Source organism: Culex pipiens, chromosome 1, assembly GCF_016801865.2.
Source record: "Culex pipiens pallens isolate TS chromosome 1, TS_CPP_V2, whole genome shotgun sequence".
Taxonomy (NCBI): domain Eukaryota; kingdom Metazoa; phylum Arthropoda; class Insecta; order Diptera; family Culicidae; genus Culex; species Culex pipiens.
The window spans coordinates 131,080,982-131,107,751 of NC_068937.1; the positions used below are offsets into that span (position 1 = coordinate 131,080,982).

At 37.2% G+C, this 26,770-nt stretch overlaps 1 protein-coding gene across 1 annotated transcript; it reads right to left on the reverse strand.

Annotated features, from left to right (window-relative positions):
• Window positions 1–24,162: 24,162 nt before the first annotated feature.
• Window positions 24,163–25,506, reverse strand: LOC120417864 (serine protease snake-like). The gene is made up of 4 exons (XM_039580083.2): window positions 25,362–25,506; window positions 25,271–25,297; window positions 24,687–25,208; window positions 24,163–24,631 (listed from the first exon to the last, which is right to left on the reverse strand). Exons 1-4 carry the CDS (start codon window positions 25,435–25,437, stop codon window positions 24,294–24,296), a joined length of 963 nt encoding a protein of 320 aa, XP_039436017.1. The 5' UTR covers window positions 25,438–25,506; the 3' UTR covers window positions 24,163–24,293.
• Between the last annotated feature and the right edge of the window lie 1,264 nt (window positions 25,507–26,770).

The window sequence follows — 26,770 nt, forward strand, 5'->3', positions numbered from 1 at the left end:
CGGAAACCACCTAATCAGACTCCTCAGTTCGGCCACAAATTAGCGCGTTACAGCATATAGATCTCTCTCTCTCGAAGTGGACCACGCTCGTAACGCAAGTTCCAGATAAGCCTTTCCCCCCTCTCTACTGTCGACACGGTCGACACGCACACCATCATAATATGCAAATAATATGTTGCACGTGTCTAATTACTTTGTGTCACGGGTTTTGGGGATTTCCCACGGTTGTTGCAATTTGAAGAGGTAAGATTAGGGAAGTGGAAACAGTGCCATTCCGGTGCCACTTCCTTACTGCAGGTCACTTTTCTCGGTTTCAGCCAGTGATTTAGGCTAATCCGTTGCGATCCGATTAAGGTGTTTTCAACGGCCACCACCAGATAGAGCTGACCGCCACCGCAACGGGCGGGAACCGCCGATTGTTTTGTAGTGCAGCAAACGCAAGAGTGTGCCCCGCAAAGAGGATTATTAGCCCGATGATTAGCTGAGTGGTGGCCACAGGCTTGAATGTGATCCAATTTGGAGCGACTTTGGCGATGTAAAGGCGATAATGGTTCTGTACAACTTTGTTTGCAAATGGGGCAGGTAATTGTAAGTCAACGCTGGCAAAAGAAACAACTGCTGAAGGTAAGCAGATTCTACGCAAAAGCTCTCTATTAGGAGAAGTTAGTTGTAAGTCAGTGATATATTGAGTTGAAAAAAAGATCTAAGGCAAAAAGAACTCACAATATCGCGAAAAGGGCGTACCTGGCAGGCATCGCGACCAAGCTGTTGGTTGCAAACAACGCCGCGGTGCAGCAACATCAATCGGAACGCATCGCGGGAGCTCATCACCACGCGAGAGATGTCGCCACCCCGGGTTGGTCTACCTTCAGGCGTTTTCCACTTGCGAAAGCAACTTCACTTCGCGTTAAATTGTAAGTTTTGCGAAGAACCCACAGTTTTGGGACAAAATTGAACATCCCCACTTTTAACTGCAACCAGGTACGAACGCAACACCAGGCGCATGCAGGTTCAGACAATAGAATTTAATTAACACCGTCGCCGTGGAACTGCCACCAGAGCCGGCACCGGCGGTATCATAGCGCATATAGCTCTTTGATGGTTACACGCGCACAGAAAATGATGCTTCTAGTGTTGCCAAGAAACGGTTGCTTGGGTGATTCCAGGACGTGCAAGATGCTGCGAACTTGATGACGAAATCGCGTTAATTAATTTAATGATCTTTTATGCTGAAAGCTTAAACTTATCATCGAAATGAACGCAAATATTTGTTAAAAAACATTTTGCTTCAACTTGACTGTTTTATTTAGTATTCGATTGACAACAACTTTGTTGAACTTAACAATCTGAGCTTTAATAATCGGTCTTTCTTGCTCAACACTCGGATAAGGAATCAATGGAAAGGAGAGAGAACGAGAGAGTCCATGGATGAGTGAATGACGTTTAGAATGGAGTGTACAAACTACGTAACTATGGCGAGGTAGCAAACTACGTAATATAACATTGACACCTTCACAATTCTTGTTCTTTGAAGTTCCACTTCCTTTAAAGTCTACATTCATCAATTCATAAAGAAAACTTCTTGAGTTTGTTTTGAAATTGGACCTATTCATCAACATATGAAAGACAATAGCTTACAGGTCCTTTTTTAAAAAAAAATCTAGACTTCATCCTATGAGCCGTCTAGGAAGCTGAGACACCTAAAAATATGAGACGCCCAGAAACATGAGACGTCTACGAACAGAAGAGTCCTTAGAACGAGAAACGTATGTAAGGATGTGACGACTAGGACAATAAACGTCCAAGAATATGAGACGTCTAGGAGCATGACACGACTTCAAATTGAGAGAACTTGGAAACTGAGATGGCTAGGACAGTAATCATCAAAGAATATGAGACATCCAGGAATCGACGTTTACGAAAATGACGTTCAAACGTCTAAAACAATGAGACGTCAAAAAGTATGTCATGAGAGAACGTGAGACGTCTAGAGAAACATCTAACGTCTACGAATATGAGAGAACTAAGAATATGAGACGTCAACAAATATGTGATTTGTACTAACATGAAACGTCCAAGAACATAAGACTTCTAGGAATCTGATTCGTCTACGCTTATGAATGACCTAAACCCCTGAGACGCCAACAACTATTTTGTCTAGGAACGTGAGAAGACTATAAATAAGAGACAACAAAGACAAAAAACGTTTCTTAATCCACCTTTAGGTGGTTGGTGCCTTCCTCACATTCATGAAGTCAATACATTCAGTAAAAATAGCAACATTCCCCCTTAACATGTTTAACAAATCAACTTTATTACTCATTTCTTTTGATAGGGTTCGCAGACCTTCAATATTTCTGGCTCATCGGCAAGGTCTGATAAAAAACCTATCCAACGATAGTTCGCATGGAAGATTCAGACAATATTTTTATCACAATATCTGAAATCCGACCTTAGAAAAATGTATAAATAACACTTAAGTGCTAAAAACTTTTGAAAGGATTATTAGATCCTCGATGTATTAGGCTCATTTGAAAGGTCTTTCGATTATCTAACTAACGACAGGTCGCATGATGGACCAGGACATCATTTTCATTGAAATATCTGAGATCCGGCCTCCAAAAAGTGTATAAATAACACTTAAGTGCTTATAACTTTTGATAGGGTTGTCAGATCTTCAATGTTTTGGGCTCATTGAAAAGGTCTTTTTAATACCTTTCTGATAATGTTTAACATGATAGGGTTTCTTGCAAAAACCACCCTTTTTACAATCTTCCGGACATACGCCAAAATCGTTTTTTTAGCATAACTTTTGAAGTACTTAACTAAACTTGCTGATTTTAAATAGAGACCTATGGGACCCCAAGACGGATCGAATGAGACTAATACGGTCAAAATCCGTTCATCCAGTCCGGAGATAATCGAGTGACATTTTTTTTGTCCACCCACCTACACACATCCACACAGACATTTGCTCAGAACATGATTCTGAGTCGATAGGTATACGTGAAGGTGGGTCTACGAAGTCAAATTAAGAAGTTCATTTTTCGAGTGATTTTATAGCCTTTCCTCAGTAAGGTGAGGAAGGCAAAAACGTACAAGAATATGAGACATCTAGGATTATGAGACGTCTAGAATCAAGAGACGTCCAAAAACATGAGACGTTCAGGAACATGAGACGTCTACAAATTTGAGAGAACTAAGGACGTGAGACGTGAGAATATGAGACATCTAGGATTATGAGACGTCTAGAGACGTCCAAAAACATGAGACGTCCAGGAACATGAGATGTTTACGAATTTGAGAGGACAAGAAACGTCCAAGATCATAAGACGTCTAGAAGCATGAGACGGTAACGGCGATGCGACGTCTACGAACCTTAGAGGTCTAATAACATGAGACAGCTACGAATATGAGTGGACTGAAAACGTGAAATGTCTATAAACATAAGATTAGGATCATAAGACGTCCAAGAACATGAGACGTTTAGGATCATAAGACGTCGAGTACCATGAGACGTCAACGAATTTGAAAATACTAGAAACGTGAGTCGTCTATAACCATGAGACAGCTAAAAGTATGTTATGAGTATTGAAATGTCCCAGGAACGTGCGACGCTCATAAGCATTAGACGTCTAAGACAATCAACGTCAAAAACTATGAGACGTCCAGGAACATGAGACGTCTATAAATATATCAGAAGACTATGAAAATGAGACATCTAGGACCTAAGGAGGTCTAAGATTATGAGACGCTTAAGAGCATGGGCGTCTGAGTTTAAAAAGACGAGAGAAGATATTTTGCATGGTTTAAATGAAATTTTGTATTTGCGAAAATTTAAATGATTTTTCCGCAGAATTTCACTGCCCATGTTCGCATAAATGTCCCATGTGCAAAAACAGCAAGCTGAGAAAAACGCATTTGAAGTTTGTCCCACACATAAGGCTACGTGTTAAGTTTTTGCGAAAAAACTGGGTTTCCTCCTGATTTCTAGAACAAAGTACTGGATGTTGTAGGCTTTTCTGAAAGAGCACACGATTTTGAATCACTGGTGGCAAATTAAGCCGTCAAAACAAAATAACCCTTTGATTAAAAGTGTAAATACATCGAACCCAATCACTTCGTGATTAATTTTTGTCATTTGTTTTATTTTATTCGAATTTTAATGCTTCATTCATTCGTAAATCCACTGTACATGTAATGAAAAATTTGAACACAAAACAGCATATTCATTTGAATACCCTAGAAAGCAACCATTTTGTTTGCGATGCAATTGAACATTGTTGAAAAAATTAAACAACTCGCATCAAGGACTGTCTCACATTTTCCCCAAACTGTATCACTTCTCATAAAAGTGCAGCTTCTATAAGCTGTTTTGAACCCTAAATTAAATTAATTAATTAAAAAAACAAGCGCGAATAAAAATCTGCACAAAAAAACACTCTCCCTATTGCACAGTCTCTATCAAACACTGAGCAATTTACCGGGTCCCTTTTTTCAGAACCCCCAAAATAAAAAGCCGATAAAATAAAAATCCATTAATTTAACTCCCGCGGAGATAGAACACACGGCAGGCAGCGTATCGGCACGATTCGGCAAATAAACCTGGTTTCGATGCCCAAACCCAAAAAATATCAACAACAGGTACCTCACACACAGAGAGATAAAAAACAATTAAAATGTTATTTCAATTCGATCTCAATTAAGGTATTTATTAATTTTTTCGTCGTTTTTTTTTTAAACCAATAATACCTCTTTCAATCGAAACGTGTATTTTTTTGGGGGGGGAGCATCAAACGCACCTGTTCCACGAATCGTGCTCCATTTATTTCGGTCGCCAATTGGTGGCCACCGCGAACCCCGCTGGTTACCATAGTGATTGGGGAGGGGGCAAAAAAGTCACCTGGCGAACGGAAAATTTAGTACTCGCAGGCCACTGTTTTTTAACGACGGTGACTTCAGAGGAAATTATGATCAAACGTCGAACGTCGTCATTAAATTTGTTTAAAAAAAAAGTGGGTCGATGTCACCTCAACTTATTATAAAAACTGAGAAAAGCTTTTCTCTTATATCTCCACGAATGCTCCTTTGCCAAAATAATTAGACCAGTATTATTATTTTTTTTTTTGTTGGGCGATTAGGGTGATCCGTTTGCGATTCTAATGATTTTTTTCGTCCTTCAATTCTGCTTTTGAAATGTGTTAAAAAAAATCATAGCATTTCTGTTTGCAAAGTGTGTTTCCATGCGTAAATCGTAAAAAAAACGCATTTTTTTTGGCCGTTTTGTATCGGATTAATCCACCCTAATCGCCAAACATAACAAAAATACGGGTCTAATTATTTTTCATGCCAGACTTGAGCTAAATCGAAGCAAAAGGTTCGAAACTTTTCTTCATGAACCTTTAAATAAAACAATCACGTTTTGAATTGGATCATGGTGGTTTGACGTGGAATCGCTGTGAAAATATTCAAAAATCTGTATCTTGAGAACAGATTTTCTGATCCGTTTGGTGTCTTTGGCAAAGTGGTAGGTATTGCTAAGAACTTTACACATTTACATTTACACTGTTAAAAAAACCCTTTTTTTTAATTAGACTTTTCACAGAAAAAATAAATATCCAAAAAATATCCCACGGTCTATTTTTTTTATGTAGATTAGGATAAAGCGGTTCTATTTTCCGACATCTTGAGAGATGAATCCTCATTTTTCGTTGGGAGGTCTAATGCAACTTTCTCATCAATATAATATATCTATAATATATACTATTGAAAGACTTTAAAAAGCATTGATGCCCATATTTGAACACCATTTAAAAGTTTTGAAACTAAAATTTTTCAGTTTCCTAGTTTTGTTTGAAATTTTAAAAGTTAATTATTTTTTAAACATAGTTAAAAAAAAGTTTTAACTGTGTATAATGTTGTTACTGATCGTAAATTAAAGTATTACTCGAACATAAATTTGAGCATTCCAAATTGCTTAACTTGAAAAATTTTACCAAAATATAATAAATAGCCCAACAAGAATTTTGGAATAAAAATATAATCCTCTATTGTGAAATTGAAAATCAAAATTTTAAATCAAGACTAACATTTCAAAAGGGCCAAACATTCAATATAACGCCCTTTTGAAATGTTAGATTTGATTTTTTTTAATATTGTTTCGAAATGTCACGAATGTTTAATATTTTAACATTGTAAATCAGACCATAAGTTGCTGAGATATCGACATTAGAAAATGGTGGGTTGTTTGGGTGAGACTTAGAAAACATCAATTTTCCTGTATCAGCAAAGTTCAAAAAAGCAAAATATTGAGAATTTTCTCAGCTTTTCAAAAATAATTTTTTCAAATGTGAGCAAATATTTGCACTTTTTGAAAAACATGAAAAACTGCTACTATTTTCAAAAAAGTTACCTAAAAATGGCTTTAACTTGAAAACGGTGAACTTCATCAAAATTTCACTAAAGTACTTTTTGATTTCAAATTTAACCCTCTACTGCCCAAATTTTTTTTCGAAAATATTTATTTTTCCCGTGTTCAGGAGGTCATTTTGAGCAACTTTTGTTCTACGAAAAACTTTACTTATCTTGTTTTATGTTTTTCTTGTTTCATTTTTAATGTATTTTAATTTGCATTTATCTTGTTTAGTTTATGTTTGTTTTTGGTAGTATTTGGCCTACTCTACCACCTCCTATCATTACATTTTGCTTATCTAATTTTTTCATGTTTTTACAGTAACTTTTTCAATTTTTTGCATGTTTTTCACATTTTCTGCTATAAATTGAAACCATTATCATTTAAATTGTAAATAAATGCTTAGAGGCATAGTCTGGGGCACTAGAAAAATTACTGCATACTTCTTTTTACTTAAAATATAGGAAATGTTAGTAAAAAACACAGCCAAAGTTGACCCCTAAAAAAATACATTTTTAAAAACATTGGCATAGTCACATAAAACAAGTCAAACTTCCAACCCTAAAATTTTCCAAAATTTTAAAAGTTCTTCTTTCCAATGCTTTTTGAAGATCAAAAATTGGTTGAAAAATGGATTTATGGCGATTTTTTGAATCGAAGCCCGTCTAGATAGAGGCGGGGTTGGGTTGTAGAGGGTTAATTTAACATCGAAAAATAAAGTTAAAAAATTTTTGCGACCAATATTTCGATTTTTTGAAAAATTCAGTATTGTTTCAAAAATTTATAACTCGGTCAAAAATTTGTTGTACAACCTCGAAATTTCTGAAAAGTTGGCATTTTATGTCCCCTAAAACATACAAAAAAAATGGGTTTTTTTGCAAATCAAGTTTTAGTGACAAAAACTTAAATTAAAAATCATCAGTTTTTTTTACCGTGTATCATTTTTTTTTTTTTTTGAGTGCAGTCCTGATCCAAACCTACAACATTGCCGAATACACCAAATCGATTAAAAATTCCTTCAAAAGATACAGATTTTTGAATTTTCATGCATCATTTTTGTATGAACAGCTGCCAAATTTGTATGGAAAATTATATGGACAAACTAATGATGCAAAATGGCTTCTTTGGGCATACCGAAGGCACCAAAAAAGTTTCAGCTGTTTTAAAAAATACAAAATTTAAAATTCAAAAAAAAGACCGATTTCACAGAGAATTGCTGTATAGTGAAATTGAAAATTAAAATTTTAAATCAAGACTAACATTTCAAAAGGGCCAAACATTCAATATAACGCCCTTTTGAAATGTTAGACTTGATTTAAAAAAATTTAGATATTGTTTTCGAAGAGATCGAAAAAATTTCACGAATGTTTCATATTTTAACATTGAAATTCGGACCATAAGTTGCTGAGATATCAACATTAGAAAATGGTTAATTGTTTGGGTTAGACTTAGAAAATATCAATTTGCCTGTTTTTAAATCTTTGCATGGCAATATCTCAGCAACTAAGGGTCGTATCAAAGTGGGCAAACACGGGCACTAATTTTTAAAAATGCATCACTGTGACTTTTTTCAATAAAGTTACCAAAAAATGGCTACTTTATCACTTTATCAAAATTTCACTAAAGGACTTTTTGATTGCAAATTCGATTTTACATCGAATAATGAAGTAGAAAAAATTTGCAACCAATATTTCCATTTTTGAAAAAATCAGTATTGATTTAAAAAATCATCCTTCAAAAGATACAGATTTTTGAATTTTCATATATCATTTTTGTATGGACAGCTGCCAAATTCGTTTGAAAAATTATATGGACAAACTAATGATGCCAATTGGCTTCTTTGGGCATACCGAAGGCACCAAAAGGTTTCAGACGGATTAAAAATTGCAAAAAATAAAATTAAAGAAAAAGACCGATTTCGTAGAGAACTGCTCAATTTAAGGTGGCTTAACTCGAAAACTGTGAATGGTAACTAAATTTATGCAAAGTACTGTTTGATTGCCAATTAGCCTTTATATTGAAAAATAACTTTTTTTTAGTTTTTCAACGTTGTTAAGAAATCATGACGAAATGAAATTTTGACCGAATTGAGCCATAGCCCAAGAAATAACATATTTTGTCATCTAAAACTAATTCAAAAATAAATGTCATCTAAAATTTATGCAAAATTTCCCTTTTTAATTGATTACAAATTTATTAAAAATTGTGGTTTTTGTTTTAGTTTCAGAATGATTAATTATTCTCGACAGCTAGTATTTTTTTAATGGGTTTCACAAAGTCCACACAAGTTTAGATGTGACATGATATTTTTGGCAACGAATTGTTTTTTGTTTCTTGAAAATTGCTTGAAACTTTCGCATTTCTTGTGAATTTTCTGAAGAATACAGTTTTTGTTAGCGTAAAAACTTTTTTTAGATTATTATATGTTTTATTTATAAATAATTTCTGGAACAACACAGACAAAAAAGTTGAATTTTGAAAGGTTGAAAATTTGGTTGGTTCAATATTAAATATTATGAGAAATTTTACCTAAAAAATGTGTAAAAATGTGAACCTCATGAAAATTCACCAGTTCCTGATGTAATATTACGCATTTATTTTGACACGAAATCTGTCACCATTCTCTGATGAATATTACAATCATTTTTTTTCTCATATTTGAAACTAAAAAAAATATTTCAGAAATATAAAAAAAAAATATTAAAGAACTTTTCAGACCTTTATGAGATACGACGCGTGAATCGTTGGACGTGAGACGTGGTAACAGCAAGAAAAAACAAAACACATCCTGTGAAAAAAAAATAAAAATAAAAAATCCAATTCAAATGAAACGGCAACGGGCATCCCCGAAATCATCGGAATAATCATTTGAACCCTCGTGAATTGCAAAACGATCACCGCGTTTTTGCTGCCCGGAAGGCTGATTTAATTAGTCGGCCTTCATTGCTTTTTCCACCCAGCAGCGACGGGACTAATGGGTTAACAGTAAACTGTGTAAATCGCGTGTTTTTTTTTGCTTTTGAAATTCGTTTTTTTATGACGGTGCTTTTAATCGGTTTTGCATTTAGCTGTATTCGGCTGTATTTGGGACTAATTTTCTGTGAAGAACCCGGCATTTAACTCAAATGACGATCACAGAAAGATTTGATTGCGATTTCAAGAAGAGTTACTTCTTCGTGAGCTGCACTTAATTAAGAAAAATTGATGCGAGAAGAAGCGCTTCGCAAAATCCCTTCAAAATATTTCCCATTAGAGCCGTTTAGGGGTTCGAAATTTCTTCCCAAGGATCCTTACTTAGCTCTCATTCAATAAACGAAAATAGACAGCCTTAAGCTTCATTTCGTTTTTGGGCCAATACAGACTTCGGGTCCATTCCAGAAGGGCCTCGTCCCAAAACGGCTGGCCCACCCATAATGTACTACTTGAAGATACTCGTTTGCTCGTAAGCCTCCGTGTTTGTGTCTGCCGAGCCTTCAATTCCCCAAAATAATGAGAGATGTGGACTGGTTCTGAACTAAGATTCTGATAGGTCTTATGGAAAAATTGCAAAAAAAAATTCAACAATCTGGTGAAAAAAAATCAAGTTAAAGAACCTTAAAAAAAATGCCAAAGTAATAAATTGTTAAACTATTTGGACTAAGCACACTTCTTCTGGTTGGTTGAATTCCAATGCCCGAACTAAATTCCGCCCCAATGCTCAGAAACACTGCGAAAAAGAGAGTGTTAGTGACCACTATTGAGCATCAGCAACATGCACACACACAGATACTCGCCCGTCATGCCGGAAAGCAGCTTTCCTCGGCGGAAATTGGCAATATAAAATGTTCATTTGTCGGATAGGAAATAATTTGGCAGAATCGATTTAGGGCAGGGGAGGTTCTCGCTAGTGATGCATTTGCCTTCCAGATTTCTGAATTGAGCAGAACTTTTTTTTCTACGTTTTTCCATTTTCTTTTTCTCAAGAAATCGAGCAAAAAAAAACTCGTATTCCTGGTCTGGACAGCGAACGCTGATTTTGATAAGAGCTTGGCCAAACGTCAGGCGCAAATTGAAGAAACTCAATCTCGAGGAAAAGGTTTCGGTGCCAGGCCAGGAAGCAAGCTGAAATAAGATGTGAGTGAGATTTTCTCGCTGCGATCGAAGATTTTGATATGGTTTTAGTGTTGCTTCCTGCTGGAATTCGAACGGAAAGGGTTAACACTGTGGGATGATGTATTTTTTTTCTTGTAATTTTAGTATTTTTTCATTGACTACTTTTCATTTCGTTTCATTTCGTCATTTGCAGGCTGTAAACAAAGCATTACAATAAAATCATTTCAAATTTGCGCCGAAAGTTCCTTTAAAAATTAAACTACCGTTAGTGAGGGTGACTATAGGGCACAAAGCGATACACCTCTCGTAATTTCTTTATAACAAAAACAATTTAAATAACATCAACAAACTTTAAACGGTGTTGATATCGAGCCAAATAAAACTAAAATGATGTTCGAATCCAAAGATAGGGTCAAAACAAGTCATCCAACATGCTACAATGCACAGTGGGAAAAATCGAGGAAAAAAATGGACATAATTGATGCAGATCAACTAGAACTTTCAACCAAGACTGTTCTTAAGCGAATAATTCTGAGGAATCGATTGATGATGGTGAGAATCCGTGGTTTTTGCTGTTTTTATTAGTTTTAAATATTTTGCTGAAATGTCCAATACTTTGAAATAACTGCCCAAATTTTTTTATTTTCCCGTGTTCAGGAGGTCATTTTGAGCCACTTTTGTTCTACGAATAACTAAACTTCTCTTGTTTTATTTTTTTCTTGTTTCATTTTTAGTTTTTTTATACGCATTTATCTTGTTTAGTTTATGTTTATTTTTGGTTGTATTTGGCCTATTTTACCACCTCCTATCATAACAATTTGCCTATCTACACAGTCACTCTTTCAATTTTATGCTTGTTTTTCACATTTTCTGCAAAAAATGGCACCATTATCATTTAAATTGTAAAAAAATGCGTAGAGGCATAGTTTGGGACTCTACCAAAATGACTGTATACTTCTTATATAGGAAATGTTAGTAAAAAAAAGACAGCCAAAGTTGACCACTAAAAAACATTACAGTCTTAAAACATTGGCGATTTTTTTAATCAAAGCCCGTCTAGAGGAGGGGTTGGGTTGCAGTGGATAACTTATCCTTCACTCTCCTCTTCTCCATCGAAATGAATTTCAGGTACATTTTGCGGGTTCTCACTATCAATCAATTCCTCGAAATTTTTCACTTAAAAAAGGGTGATGTCAAAGCATCTAAATTTTCAGCAACATATTAAAAACCCAATGTTACCACCATTGACGGTATTAACAAACGGTTAAAAATCATTTAAAAATTTGTAACTTTTGCACCCACATTTCTTCCCCTAAATTTCTGTCGTCAAAGTTATTTGCAACAAAGTTTGACTATGTTTACAATCAGATTCTAGCAGCATTGAGTCCGTAAGTTTGACAAATTTGGAAGAAAAAGCCAACAACTTCCTTGGTTGCTGTGTACCCTTTGTAGGGGAAATTTCACATAAGTTTCATGTCCATTAGGGTGACAAGTTCAATTGAAAATTTGGATAATCTTGGAAGATACCCCACGGTTCAATTCTTCAAGGAAAACTAAGTAAATGTGCCACTAAGTCAAATTGGTTAAGGTTTTAGGGGCGCTGATTTTTTTTCATGCATCATTTTTTTTTTTTTTTTTCAAAAAAATACTACTCCGGTGCAAGATTTGCACGTATACTATCGCTAAACAAACGCTCCAGGTTTCATCTAATTTGGTTACACCAGTTAAAAGATACAGTAAATTATGTACAGCAAATGTATTCTTAAAACAAAATTTGTGAAAAATAAGATAAATTTTCCACATCTTCCAACAATTTGTATGACGTGTCACAAAATGACACGATCATTTTGATGTTAAATGGTCTATTTCACAAGTGTGTTTTGCGATATTTACAACAAAGTTTGACTTTTTTTACAATCAGATTCTTGCAGGATTGGGTCCGTAAGTTCGACAATTTTGGTATAAGAAGACAACAACTTCCTTGGTGTACATCAACCAGAGCTTTTCACCCAAATTATTGATACAAATATTTTAGTATCTAAACCCTCGGGAAGTCGCGTGTTTTGGCATTTCTTACAAGTGCCGTTACAAAGTGTGTACAAAGTACACGTACGCGACTGCCCGTGGGTTAAAAACTACGGGAACTATCGATTTGATTTTTTATTCATCCCCTAAGCTACTATTTCCAAAATGATTTACAACAAAATTGGTCAATTTTTATAATCAAATTATTTCAGGATTGGGTCCGTAAGTTCAACTATTTTGGAATAAGAAGACAACAACTTCCTTGGTTGCTGTGCACCCTTAAAGAATCTTGTAGTGTTTGTTAAGTATAGCAAAACGTCATCATTAACTCATTTTCGACCAAAATGGTCGTTGTCACAAGATAGCACACAACAGATGATATATGTCTCGTATAGAGGGTGACGAGCGGGAATTCCCGGGAAATTGGCAATTTTTGAGCCTCTCGAGTTCAATTTTATCAATGCTAATTTAATTAGCAAATTCAGAAAGCGAAAATAAAAATTGAAAAAAAATCCAACATTTGAAATTGATGACGCGACCACGCGAAGTTGGGGATCTGAAATTTAACTTAAAAAAACTGGCCATCACAGCTCAGAAATTAAAATTCAAGGTATTTGAAATAAGTAGACTTCTTTTCTTCAAGGTAATTTTCAAATTTGGAGGCATGTTTCGAAAATGTACCAAAATCAATAATTATTTAAGTGAAACCATGGCATTTTTAGCCGGGACCGTGGTGTAGGGGTAAGCGTGTCTGGTGGCATTTTTCGAGACGAGATTTGTCTGATCACGCGATTTTTTTATTGGCATTTTTAACGATGTTTAGGAAAGCCATGTTCCTTTAACTGTAAATATTCCGTGACTGCTAAATAACAGTTGAAACGAGAACACTACCTTGACATGTTGCCTAAAGTTCTTATTGTCTAATAGCAATAATCCTGATTTTGTAAATTGATGTTTAAACTTTTGTTTAAGTATAAAAAAAAATCAAATGAAAAGTTAAAAGTTAGATATTTTTTTATAAGGTCCAATAAACTATTGTGTTTCATATGTTTATAGGACCTATTAAAAAAATAACTCTGGATGTTTACCAGCACCAACCACGACACAGACAAATTCTTTAAACTCAGGAAAACTTATTTAGTGGGAATTTATAATCGAAAAAAAATAAATTCAGTACAGTTTTGAGTCCCAACAACCCATTAAATTGAACTTATACCAGCAGATTTAGGAAGATTTTTCAACAAGTAGATAATTTTCCACAAAGTAATTCAAATGTCAATATTACACTTTCATTGTGTTGAATAATTTTTAACTTAATGATATTAAATTTATACAAATATTATTTTTTTGCTTTAGTACTTTTAAATTTATGTCAGCAAATCAATTATTTTGCCAAACAAAATTAACTTCCAGGTCCCGGGAATTCCCGGGAAATTTCAAAATTCATCTCTCGATTCCCGGGAAATTCAAAATCTCGCGAATCGTCACCCTCTAGTCTCGTATGATATCAAACTCATTTCAAAACATAAATGTTATTACAGATTCCGATTGGCTATGGAAAAAAAATTAAAGTCAAACTTTTCATTTGCCACATCGATTTCTCCGTGACGTTACAACGGAGTGAGAAATAGCGAAATTTCGACCCTTTTTGGTTTCTTTCAAATGAATAACTCATGTTTTAGTTATGATAATTATTTGTCATTGTTTCGCTGCTCGCTGCTGGGATTGATGACTAGACCAATATAAAAAGAAAAAATGTTTAAAATGTTCGACTTATCAGCCAAAACGTGTCGTTTTAGTCGTTGTAGAATTCAAAAGAAAAATTAAAATCGAAAAAAATGATTTTTTTTGCAAGTCTGAGGCCTTGTTAAAAACTCATTGTAATGAAAACAACTCCTTAGAAAGCTGTTATTGGCTTCAAAAGCATGAAGTACCGTCACAGAGTAATCCAGAGGGAGCACTGGCATTTGATTTATGGTTGCGTTACGCGGTACATCGTGGTACATCCCCCCTTCAGCAAAACTTTCGGTTGGCGTAACGCACGAGGCAAACTGACATTTGAGCGTTACTTTTTTCAAGCGTTCAGATCTAAGAGCTCTTAGGTTCTGATGACTTTTCTTTAAGCTGTCAATTTTTTTCACAATTCCAAAATCAACAATTTGAATTTTCTGATGGCTCTAAATTGAATCAAAAAGAATGCTTGCGGAAATTTCAGGGCGTTGGCTGTGTTTGAAGAAGATTTCTGGAGCTGTTGCGGTTCTCCAGTGCGTTGAAGTCGGAACATAAAGTTTACCGTTGTGACCGAACTCTTTGTCGTGGACAAAAAGAGCAGATTGTCGAATTTACCTATTTAATATTTCTAATTAATTTCTTTGGGGAGTAACGGACCATACAAAAAAAATATGTGTCGATGGAAGCTTTTTGCTTTTAATATACTTTAGTTTATAATCCTCATACTGGGCTGAATTGAAGCATTGACCCAGTGCCTGCAGATTCCACCGTTGGCGTTCATGGCCACCTGGTTGAAGTTCGCATAGGCCCTGTGCTGTCAGGATGGAAGCAACATCCAACAGTCCTAGCACAATTATAGTCGACTATTTTGATTCGGCTGAGCTGGTCCAACGGGGATGTTGATTCATTGTAAACTTCAGCGTTATGAGGAGGATTAAATGACCCTCTGATTAAAAGGTTCATCACAAAGATCCCAAAAACTTCACTTGAGGTGGTCGTCTTCTAACAGTTGCTAGAAGTTTACAGCTCCCCAAGTTCTTTTAAATGTTCTAAAGAAAGATTGACAATTTTAAAATCCATGTCATTCCATGCTCAGCACTTGTCAAAACAAACAAATCGAAAAAAAAACCTGAGTTTACTATGATGAAAATATTCATCAGGAAACGCATAACGCAGCTACGATACCAAAGGGTAAGCTCGTAACGCAGCCACAAAATTCGATGACTTTTGTTCGGACTGCGTCCTCTGGATTACTCTGTGGTACCGTCATCAGGGGTTGACATTGGGTAAAAAAGCAAAGCAGTCCACTTTAACGACCCCCGGGTCTTTTGTGGTCTCTGTTGCAAGTTTCTGCGCATTTCTAGGCGTCCAAAGTCACTCAAAACCTCTTTTACGCTAATGGACCAACGTTTTACTTCCCCATCCGATAGAAGGCGTGATCAGGCAAATCTCGTCTCGAAAAATGCCACCGGGTCTGTCTGGGATTGAACCCAGGCCGTACTGGGGTGAGAGGCTATCAAGCTAACCACTGCGCCACCGGACCCGGTTGACATTGAGTCTGGGGGCTGAAATTGGGTCATACAAAAATGCTGAAATTTGTATGACCCAATGTCACCTCTGATGACGGTACTTATACTTTGTGAAATACAGTTCTTGTCACAAAAACAAATATGAAAAAAACAGATTATTGCGTCGTTTGACGTCCAAATGATAAATCATGGAAATATAGATAATTCATACCTGAAGTCCTGACAACTTATTAAAAACCGATGAAAATTTCCATTATAATACCCTAATCGATAAGACCAGTGCAAATTGTTTTCAAGTTGGGTAATTGTCTACCAACTCACACGAAATCGGGAAAAGTCGCCCCGATCCCTCTTCGATTTGCGTGAAACTTTGTCCTAAGGGGTTACTTTTGTCCCTGATCATGAATCCGAGGTCCGTTTTTTGATATCTCTTGACGGAGGGGCGGTACGACCCCTTCTATTTTTGAGCATGCGAAAAAAGAGGTGTTTTTCAATAATTTGCAGCCTGAAACGGTGATGAGATAGAAATTTGGTGTCAAAGGGACTTTTATGTAACATTAGACGCCCGATTCGATGGCGTACTCAGAATTCCGAAAAAAACGTATTTTTCATCGAAAAAAACACTAAAATAGTTTTAAAAACTCTGCCATTTTCCGTTATTTAACTGTAAAAAATTTTGGAGCATGTCATTTTAAGGGAAATTTAATGTTCTTTTCGAATCTAAATTGACCTCGAAGGGTCATTTTTTTCATTTAGAACAAAATTTTTCATTTTAAATTTTGTGTTTTTTCTAACTTTGCAGGGTTATTTTGTAAAGTGTAATATGTTCTACAAAGTTGTAGAGCAGACAATAACAAAAATTTTAATATATAAACATAAGGGGGTTGCTTAAAAACACCACGAGTTATCGCGATTTTACGAAAAAAAGGTTTTGAAAAAGTTGGTCGTCGTTAATCATGGCCGTTCATGGTCACCCGCGACAGATACGGACGACGAAACAATTTTTTTTTCAAGTGTTTGATTTGATTTCAAACAAACCCTTTATGTTTATACATCAAAATATTTGCAATTGTCTGCTCTACAACTTTGTGAAACATTGTTACATTCTAAAACTAGCCCATTAAAAATTTGAAAAACACGAAATTTTAATATGAAATTTTTAGTTCGGAATCAAAAAAATACCCTTCGGAGTTATTGCAGATTTGAAAAGTCCATTAAATTTCCCGTAAAATGACACAATTTTACAATTGAGTTACGGAAAATGGCAGAATTTTTTAATCTGCTTTTGTATTTTTTCGATGATGAATTTGTTTTTTTTTTTTAATTCTAAGAATTGATGGCTTTCTTGGGCGTCAAATTATACATAAAAGCAACGATGCCAGATTATTTTATGCGAGATATTATTTTCATAAAAATAAATCTGTATCGTGTCAAATCCGAAACCATATAAAACATTTTTAATTTTTTAACAGCAGATTTAAGCTTTTTAACCATAGTGAAGCTTAATTCAATTACTGAATTATTGAGATTCTTAAATATAATCATTTAAAAAAAATCTGTAACTACAGATTTTTGAGATCGAAAAACCTGTAAAATACAGATTTATTTGTATATCTGGCATGGCTGCATAAAAGTCCATTTGTCACCAAAATTTCCAAACCATCATCATTTTAGGCTACAATTGTTATGGAAAAATGGAGCTCAGATTCGCAAACACGAACAAAAGTAACCCCTCAGGGTAAAATTGTGTGTGTGTGTGTGTGTGTGCAACCAACCAAACGGGACCACGCGGTCGCTTCTTACAAATTGAGTTGTTTCCATGTATTTTTAGCTATCATTCTATACATGCAAATAACTCGCATAGGCATTTGGAAGGTGTTAGCTCTGCCGAGCTTCGGTGACCCATTTCTACGCTGGCTAGCCGAGCGCGAGGTACTTCAGCTTTGTCGACAAGCCCCGCCCTGAAGAACGTTTGGACCAATCGGATTCAAACGTTATTTAGAACTTCCGAACCCTTGTCAAATGGACAAGGACCCAGCGCGTATATAGTTGATGGTGGTAACAGTATTCCTAATTCCAGACATAGCTCACCAAGTCGTGATGGCCTAGTGGCTAGCATTTTTGCTTACCAATCCAAAGGACGGGGGATCGAACCCCGACTCGAGCGACTTTGATTTTTCGTTCATGTTCAGAGTTTCAAGATTTGTATTTCCTATACTTTCTCGTTGGGAGCAGATGGGAATCGAACCCAGGACCATTCGCTTACAAAGCGAACACCGTAACCAGTCAGCCACGGCCGCTCCTGTAACCCCTCAGGGTAAAATTTCACGCAAATTAAAATAGTGAAAACAAAACATGAACGGTTTCAAGCCAATTGCAAATTCATGCTACCACACCCCAAAGGATTCAACCAATTACCGCGTTCCGTGGAAACCATTCAAACAGATGCAATCAAACCCCAACCAGGACCATTCCCTCAAAAACAATCAATCGCCAGCATCCATCAGCACGTGCCACCGAAATGGGGTACACGTGATTGCTGACTAGCCAGGAACGACCATAAATCTGTGCCGGGAAATATTGCCTTTTCCCCCAGAACTAACCGGAATGCGGGACCGTCACTCCCCGTGGATGACCGACCGACGCATCAGGGGACGATTAATCGAACCGGTTGTGGCCTGGCCGGGGCACGCATCAATCGTGGTAAGGGTGGTCTGAGGTGGGGGTGGAAAAAGAACGATCATCCCTTGTGGTTGGTGGTGGCTGTTATGGGCCAGAAGCGTACTGATCGAACTGGATATCGGAACAAAAATGTTGCTACCATCTCCGTTGGAATCATCAAAGGCAAAGCCACGCCAACAGCACTGTCTACCGAAGTGATGAGGTGTGATTAGACACGCCATCATTTTCTGTACAGCGATGTTGTAAAAGGCGATGGTCAACCTATCTTTAATCTCGCGCTTGACCGCGACACTTAGCGATGACCGGGTGATCAACAACGTCATGTTTTGAACCGTCAGGGCGAGCTTCAAGTCGTCGGTGTCGTGCCATCTTGCCACGCGTGCATTTTGGGTCAAATTGAGTTAAGAACGTAATTTTGTGCAGCTCTTGAAGCCTCGTCCCCAACATTTGATTTCAATCCCGAGATATTCAATAAAAACCGAAAAAAAATCGCGTTTTGTTGCCACTTTTCATATGAAAGAAGTTTGACAACTGAAGTGCGACAACTGTCCAAAGGGATCTAAGGTCAGAACGCGTTTGACACACGTACATCCGGCAATCAAATTGACCCAACTTTGGGACAATGCACAGAACGGTCAACCAAACCAAACCGTGTTTGTTATTGTTTACATTGCGTGCTCAAACCTTTTTCTCGGAACGTCAAAAAGCGACGTGCGACAAGATAGCACGACAACGTCACAAGTTGATTAATTTCACCCACTGCAGACGGTCGATAGTCGAATGGTCTCCGTTTGGTTTGGGAGGTTCAAAGTCAAATTTAGTCCACTGGTCAAAACTTTTCAGGTTAAGACTTCCGCTTTTTACTCTTAGTCTGGGGGGCATTTTCCACTCAAATTGATGCTGCACTGCTTTGGGTGTTGTAATACCGTACATTGTTGTAAAATTTCCAAATGAATGCAACACTCCCCAGTTATGCCATTCCTGCACCGTAAAGCATCTTGACTTGGAATGTGATCCCCCACATCCTTTCCAAATAACCGCAACAAATCAACAGCATCTCGGCTTAATTCCAAACCGCCCCAGAACTAGCAAATAATTTGTACTTTACGTGGCTAATAACGCATCCTTGAATCTCCAACGGAGGGAGCCAAAACACACATCATCTGCGAAGCATTCCACTCTGACGGCACCTCTGTCGGGAACCACCCTGAAGGCTCGAATTCTCCGAGAATCCTGGAATCCCTCTCAAAGATTATTACAACTATTGTTGTTGATTGCAGAGCTGAATTCCGTCCCACACTCTTCCCTGTCATGATTCATCAGCCACACACACACAAACACAAGCGCAAAGGCCGAACGGAAATCTTCAACCACTTCTGGAGCCGGAAAATTCCATGGAAACTTGAACGTGTTCGTGGCAAAACGAAGTTAATCCTTAATTATTTATATGTGAAACTCTAAGGGGGTGAGCAGTGCAACCAGCGATACAAAACTTTTACACACAGAGAAAAAAAACGTTATGGATTCTTGCAAAAACAACCAAAAAGGAACTGGCAACCCTGTCTAATGTTATGATTTCTTAAGTAATTCAAATCAAATTTTAACAAATTTATTGCTTTTTTTGTAGTGCATTACGCTACTAAAAGCACCGTGGGGGTTTTGTGGATGGATCAGACACTGGCAGTAACCACACAGGCTACCAATATAGAAAGAGGAAAAGCCAGTGCAGCGGTAATACAACCAGTGTGATATTGCCACCTTCCGGGAACATTCTCTTGTATTCGGTTTGGTGGTTGATATCCTAGCGTTGCAGCACAGTGGAGTTGAATAGTAATTGTTTAGCAAAGATTTTCAAGATGTTTTGTTAATTTTTTTTTCTTCAATTTCTGTAATAATTGCATTCCACTCGTTTAACTCTTATCGCTGATGAAACATTCCATTTTGGCTTTTAATATTTTAATATTGAATTTGTGTTTCAGGGACCAATAATTTCTATGTTAAGGGGTTACATACATGTAAATCGGCAAAAATATTAGTGGTTTTTTCTTATAAAAAATCAACAGTTTTAAATCTATGTATTTTTTAAAAAAGCAATATTTTAAAATCCAGCTTCGTCATTCACACGGGATATGTTTTGAGAGTCTTCATCCCAAATTTCAGCCAATATGGTCCAACACTTCTCGAGATATCGTGGCACCCGTAAACCAACTCGGTGTTTGAGGAAAAACACTCACAAAGTTGGACAGCTCGCTTTGCGCATGGCAAAATTTTGAGCTTGAATTGTTTATTACTCAGTTAAATCAGAAAACATCTTCATGAAAATCATGTATTAAGTGAATTTACATTTTCTAAATTTGCGATTTGGATATCAAACGAAAATTTGTATTCGTTTTCAGTTCATAAGAGTTTATTTTTTGAAAAATACTAAAATTTTCTCAAAAAACGTATTTTTTTGAAAATATTCAATTTTGTTAGGAATTTGCATCATGGGTATTAAACGAAGCAAAATATTTTATGCTTTTTCACATTATTAAAGTTTAATTTCAAATTTACTGAAATTTTTACAAAATACCGTATTTTTCGAAAATACTTAAATTTTCATTATTTGCAGTATGGGTATCAAACGAAGCGAAATTTGGCATGCATTTTAACATTATTATAGTCAGACGTGCATCGGCACTCAATAGCACTTCACTGGCCTTGGAATAACTGTCAAGTGCTATGGAGTGCCGATGCACGTCTGATTATAGTTTTGTTTTCAAATGCCAAAATTTTCATAAGATAATGTATTTTTTCATTTCCGAAAAAGCAGTATTTTGTGAAAATTTCAGTAATTTTGAAAAAAAAATTAGTTATGTGGAAAACCATACACAATTTTACCAAAGAGTATTGAGAATAGAGTGCGGACCTGGAACAAATTTCTACCATATTCTCTTCTCTCTGATTTTACTTCATTTGTTACCTATGTTGCAAATAAAAGAATAGTATTTTCGAAAAAATACAATTTTTTCTGGAAATTTAAGTAAATAAAAAAACCTCTGGTAAAGTGAAAAAGCATCAAAAATTTCACTTCGCCCATTTTGCAAATTTTTAAAATTTGATTATTTTCGAAGAAATACGGCATTTTGTGACAATTTTAGTGTTTAAAATAATCTCTGATAAAGTGAAAATACATTCAAAATTGCGCTTCAATTGATAAACAAATTGCATTTTTTTTTGTATTTTCAAAAAAATATGGTATTTTGTGAAAATCTCGTATTTTCCAAAAAAAACTCAAATAGAGTAAAAAAGTATACCAAATTTCGCTTCGTTTGATACCGATATAGCAAATTATAAAAGTTTGAATACTTTTGGAAAAACGGTATTTTGTGAACAATTTTGAATATTTATACAATGAAACTAAAACAACAAATGACATGTTGGTTTTATAATTTATTTTTTTCTTGCAATTTCCCCAAGTCCACTGTCCACCGCATCGTAGTGCAACGGCGTTGGACCAGATATTCCCGTATTCCAGCCAATTCCGTAAAGTCTTCGCTGCTTCACAGTCAGCCCCATCTCGGGTTTCAGCATGGTTCAAAAATCAACGGTTAAACAAATTGAACCACCTGCGGGAAGAAAGTGTGGTGCGGCAGCTGAACGCATTTTCCTGGATGTGTTTTAACCTGAGCTGGAGAACCTACACGGAAAAAAGTCAATTCCCGAAATCGTGAATTGTTGTTCAAATGCAAATGCACCATACTCATGAATAAATTCCTTCGTAGTTCTCACATTCATGAGCAACAATTCACGATTACGGGAATTGATTATTTTTCCGTGTAGTTTAAGAAGCTGGGGCTGCAACATTATGCTTTCGAGTATTCAAGAATCTTCATAATATACCTGTCTTAAAATTACGCCGTTTTGCTGTTTAAATAGCATGTTGTTTTAATATTTTAAGATTTTAAATAGAAAGTTTGAAAATCAAATAAAGTTTATCCTTTGAATCATAGTTTTTAATAATAACTATTAACTATTCCTTTAAAATACAACTCGTGGTCAAACTAGTATCCAACGTTAAGTTTAATTAAAAAAATACTTGAAGGACACCAGAGCCGAGCATTTCTTCATGTGTGAATGATGAATATAAAGCTAACATGTGCATGTTCTACGAAACCATAATTAGCATGTAGTTTCCCCCTCTGAGAATTTCTCCATACAGACTTTCACAAAAATCCTCGAATCCAAAAAGCTCCCTCCCAGGACAGTCTGAGCTTTTGTGTCGGTCGGAGGAAATCCTTCCGAGCTTGACTTTACGCCAGGAGTGCTGCTCATTACACAATACCCATTCATTGTTTCTATTGTTCCTGATGGTAGCGAGTTTTCGTCCAAAATGAGAGGGACTTTGCCGGTACGGTGGATACGTTTTCCAGATATGCCCCCATTGTGGGCAAAAAACCGGACAAATTTGCCGCACACAAAGCGAATTGCAAAGGGAACCTGGGTTCCACCGGGAAAATGAACAGTAATTCAACGCTAAGCACAAAAGAATCCTACTCTGGGGATTTGCTAGACTTTTGAGTTGAGTGAACTGAACATGTAAGGTTTGCCTGACATTTCACCAAACTTCAATGGAATGAAAATCTAGGATTCAATCTCCCAGGAAAAAAAAAAACACAGTCTTAAAGTTAAGTCTTCCCAACTCCCTTCCGAAAACGAATCCATCTTCCCGGAAAGTTCCCGTGCACTCGCAGCACCACTCCCGAACGGACCTTCCCATTTGTACACACACTGTTCGTACATCTAATTTCACACATTCTTAATCTCCACTGATGCAATTTATCATGTTGAGCTGAGCATTCCTCTTCTGCACTTTTCAGCAATATTAACTGTAGTGCACGGCACAGCTGCTGCTCTAGCTGGAGTGGCCGCTCAGGGCCTCAAGTGGCACGCGTAGTCCCTCCTCGTCCGGAACGGATTTGCATATGGACGGATCGCGGAACTGTGGATGGTTTTTCGTGTTTCTGAGACTAGGGTGGCTTGAAAATTTCAGCTGTATGCTTACAACTCATAGAATTTGTCTTTACTCTTTACTCTTTTTACTCTTTACTCTTTACTCTTTACTCTTTACTCTTTACTCTTTACTCTTTACTCTTTACTCTTTACTCTTTACTCTTTACTCTTTACTCTTTACTCTTTACTCTTTACTCTTTACTCTTTACTCTTTACTCTTTACTCTTTACTCTTTACTCTTTACTCTTTACTCTTTACTCTTTACTCTTTACTCTTTACTCTTTACTCTTTACTCTTTACTCTTTACTCTTTACTCTTTACTCTTTACTCTTTACTCTTTACTCTTTACTCTTTACTCTTTACTCTTTACTCTTTACTCTTTACACTTTACTCTTTACTCTTTACTCTTTACTCTTTACTCTTTACTCTTTACTCTTTACTCTTTACTCTTTAAAACAGAGTATTTGACATTCTAGGTCACCCTACCCTCACCAGCTCTTCGCACCAACGTTCGTGAACATTCTCGAGCACATTCGGTCGAATCCCTTCGCGGCACGTCAGTTGCATAATGGAATGCAACAAACTGGTGGCACTAGCCCGGCCGGAGCCAAAAACACTTTACAGGATTGAAGCGCGAAATCGGCGGAAAACACTGTGTGTGTGTGTGTGTGTGTGTGCTGAAACTGAAGTATGAAGGCCGGTTGAAAAGTGTTGTGTGTATTGTTTCATTCCAATAAAAAAGCTTAGACGCTTTAGTTTAGCTGTTTGTGTAGAAAGAAATCAGGGTTGGAGTCGGAGTCAGTGTCGCTAAAGCTTCAGAAGCTGGAGTTCTACCCCTCTCCCCACACGACCTCCTCGATCCAGTCGATGTAGCTCGCAACCCGGGTGTAGATCGACGGGGACCGTCCAGATCCGCATATCGCTCCGTGCGAAGTTATTCCCAGCACGTGGTACGTACAGCCCTTGGGTTCGGTAATGATCTGCACCGGTCCGCCGGAGTCACCCTGGCAGGCGTCGCGACTTTCCTGCTCGCGAACGTTACCGATGCACAGCTGACTGTTCCAGATGCCCTGCCGGAACTTGCGATTGCCACGGTACTGCTGCTCGCACTCGCCGCGGTCCAAAAAGTTCAGCTGAACCTTGCGCAACGTGTTGGACATGCTGGCAGCTGAAAGGTGCGGACAATTTGAGGTACTGACAAGAGGTCACAGTCTCAACATTACCTGCATATTCCGTGTTCCCAAAACCGGTGACGATCACCGGCGAGCTCGTCTCGTTCAACGTTTGCCACAGACAGGCGGGTCTGATGATCGCCGAAAAGAATATCGTCTCGTTCAGCATGATCAGCGCAATGTCGTGGTACGAAGAGTTGAACCGGTGCAACGGGTGTCGTTTGACAAACTTGACACCCGCATCCCACTCGTCCCCGGAGTCAGCCGTAAGATCCGTCTCACCAAGTCGCACGATTTCTGGAGGTCCTTTCGACATGCAGTGTGCCGCCGTCAGGACGAATCGCTCGCTGATCAGCGATCCTCCGCAGGGAAACTTGTACCCGCTGGCACCTTTCATCTTCCAACCGAGCAGGGCCTGATGGGGGAACTCACCGACCTTGACATCCTCACCGCCCACGATCAGATCTACCGTTTTGGAGCAGTTGAACGACTCAAAAATCAGCGGATCCGCGTCAAACGTCAACGGGATGGCCTCCCGGATCAGTTTGGTTTCCCTCTGGAACGCATCACACTCTGCGCGAGAACATCAGCTACTGTTACAAGTTACAAACCTCGAATAACGCAACGGTACTTACTGATTTGTGAGATGCGCTTGCCAAATGCTGTGGGAAAGTTTAAAAATGTAGTTGGAAAGATCGTACAAGTCCCATTGATCACTCAACTTACCATGAACTTGCGGACAGACTGTGATGACAAGAGTCAATAGAAGAACCGCGAATCGCGATAACGGTGACGATGACATCACGTCTCGTCGGGCGATCGCAGTCTTGTGGACTTTGCGAGAGCTCAATTGGGACTGATATGGCTGCTGAAGGCGGCTGAGTATTTTATTCAGATTTGACCGATTCTTTCGTGACGGGACAACGTTTGTACGCATATGTTTTCAGTTTTTTGCTGATAACTTCAAAATCTGTGAGAAAAGGTACCAATATTTATACAAATTTGGAAAGTACATTAAATTTCCAATAAGATTCACTCCAGCAAACATTTAAAAACACAAAGTTTGATTCAAGAGAGTTACAAATGTAGCGTGACGGGACAACATCGTACAATTGGATCATTTTGATTTTTATACACAAAAGTGAAGAACTCTGCTCTCCTAGCAAGTTTTTGAAAAAATCTTTTTCTACAGTTGTTTCTAACATGAAAAACGAAAAGTTTGCCTCCTGGATCAACCAATTTTGTCAAATTTTGTTGATTTGACAGGTAATTCTTTTCGTGACGGGACAACGCAGATATTTTGCAAAAGAGGGCTTTGCTCGCGTTGTCCCGTCACGAAATGAAGCAATTGTGAAAATCTCTACTGACTAGTCAACTTTAACTAATTTAGGGTCGCTGAGCTCGAATATGACTCCTAGAATACTCCAAAGTATTCAGGGAATGTGCAATCCAAGATGGCGGCCAATATGGCGGTGCTAGAATATTCGATATTTTATAAAGAAATGTTACCGGCAATGAACAGGTCTTATTTAACAAAGGGTGGCTGAACTCGAATATGAGCTCTAGAATATTCCAAAATACTCAGGGATGTGCAATCCAAGATGGCGGCCAATATGGTGAAGCTAGAAAATTTTATTTTTTTTTCAGATGTGTAACAGGCAATCAATGGGTCAAATTCAACTAATTTGGGGTCGCTGAACTTGAATATGTGCCATAGAATACTCCAAAGTACTCAGGGAATGTGCAATCCAAGATGGCGAAGCTAGAAAATTGAATTGCATTCCCTGAGTACTTATTTATTAATTTGTCACCGTATTTGGCATTATGCCGCACAGACTGTTCTAAGGACTTTAGAATATTTTAAGGATTATATTCGTGTTCAGCATCCCCAAATTAATTAAATTTGACCTGTTGACTGCCTGTTACATTTCTGTATAAAAATTTCCAATATTCTAGGTTCGCCATCTTGGCCGCCATCTTGGATTGCACATTCTCTGAGTACTTTGGAGTATTATATGGCTCATATTCGAGTTCAGCGACCCCAGATTAGTTAAATTTGACTAGTTGATTGAACTTAAAAATCCTTTTATGGTGTTTTTTCCATTCTGCCGCCATATTAGACGCCATCTTGAATA

Coding starts and splice junctions, on each gene's coding strand:
- LOC120417864 (XM_039580083.2), bottom strand. CDS start 25,437: ATGTCATCGTCACCGTTATCGCGATTCGCGGTTCTTCTATTGACTCTT. Junction 25,209..25,270: donor CAAGCGCATCTCACAAATCA/GTAAGTACCGTT, acceptor GTTCTCGCGCAG/AGTGTGATGCGTTCCAGAGG. Junction 24,632..24,686: donor TGGGAACACGGAATATGCAG/GTAATGTTGAGA, acceptor CGCACCTTTCAG/CTGCCAGCATGTCCAACACG.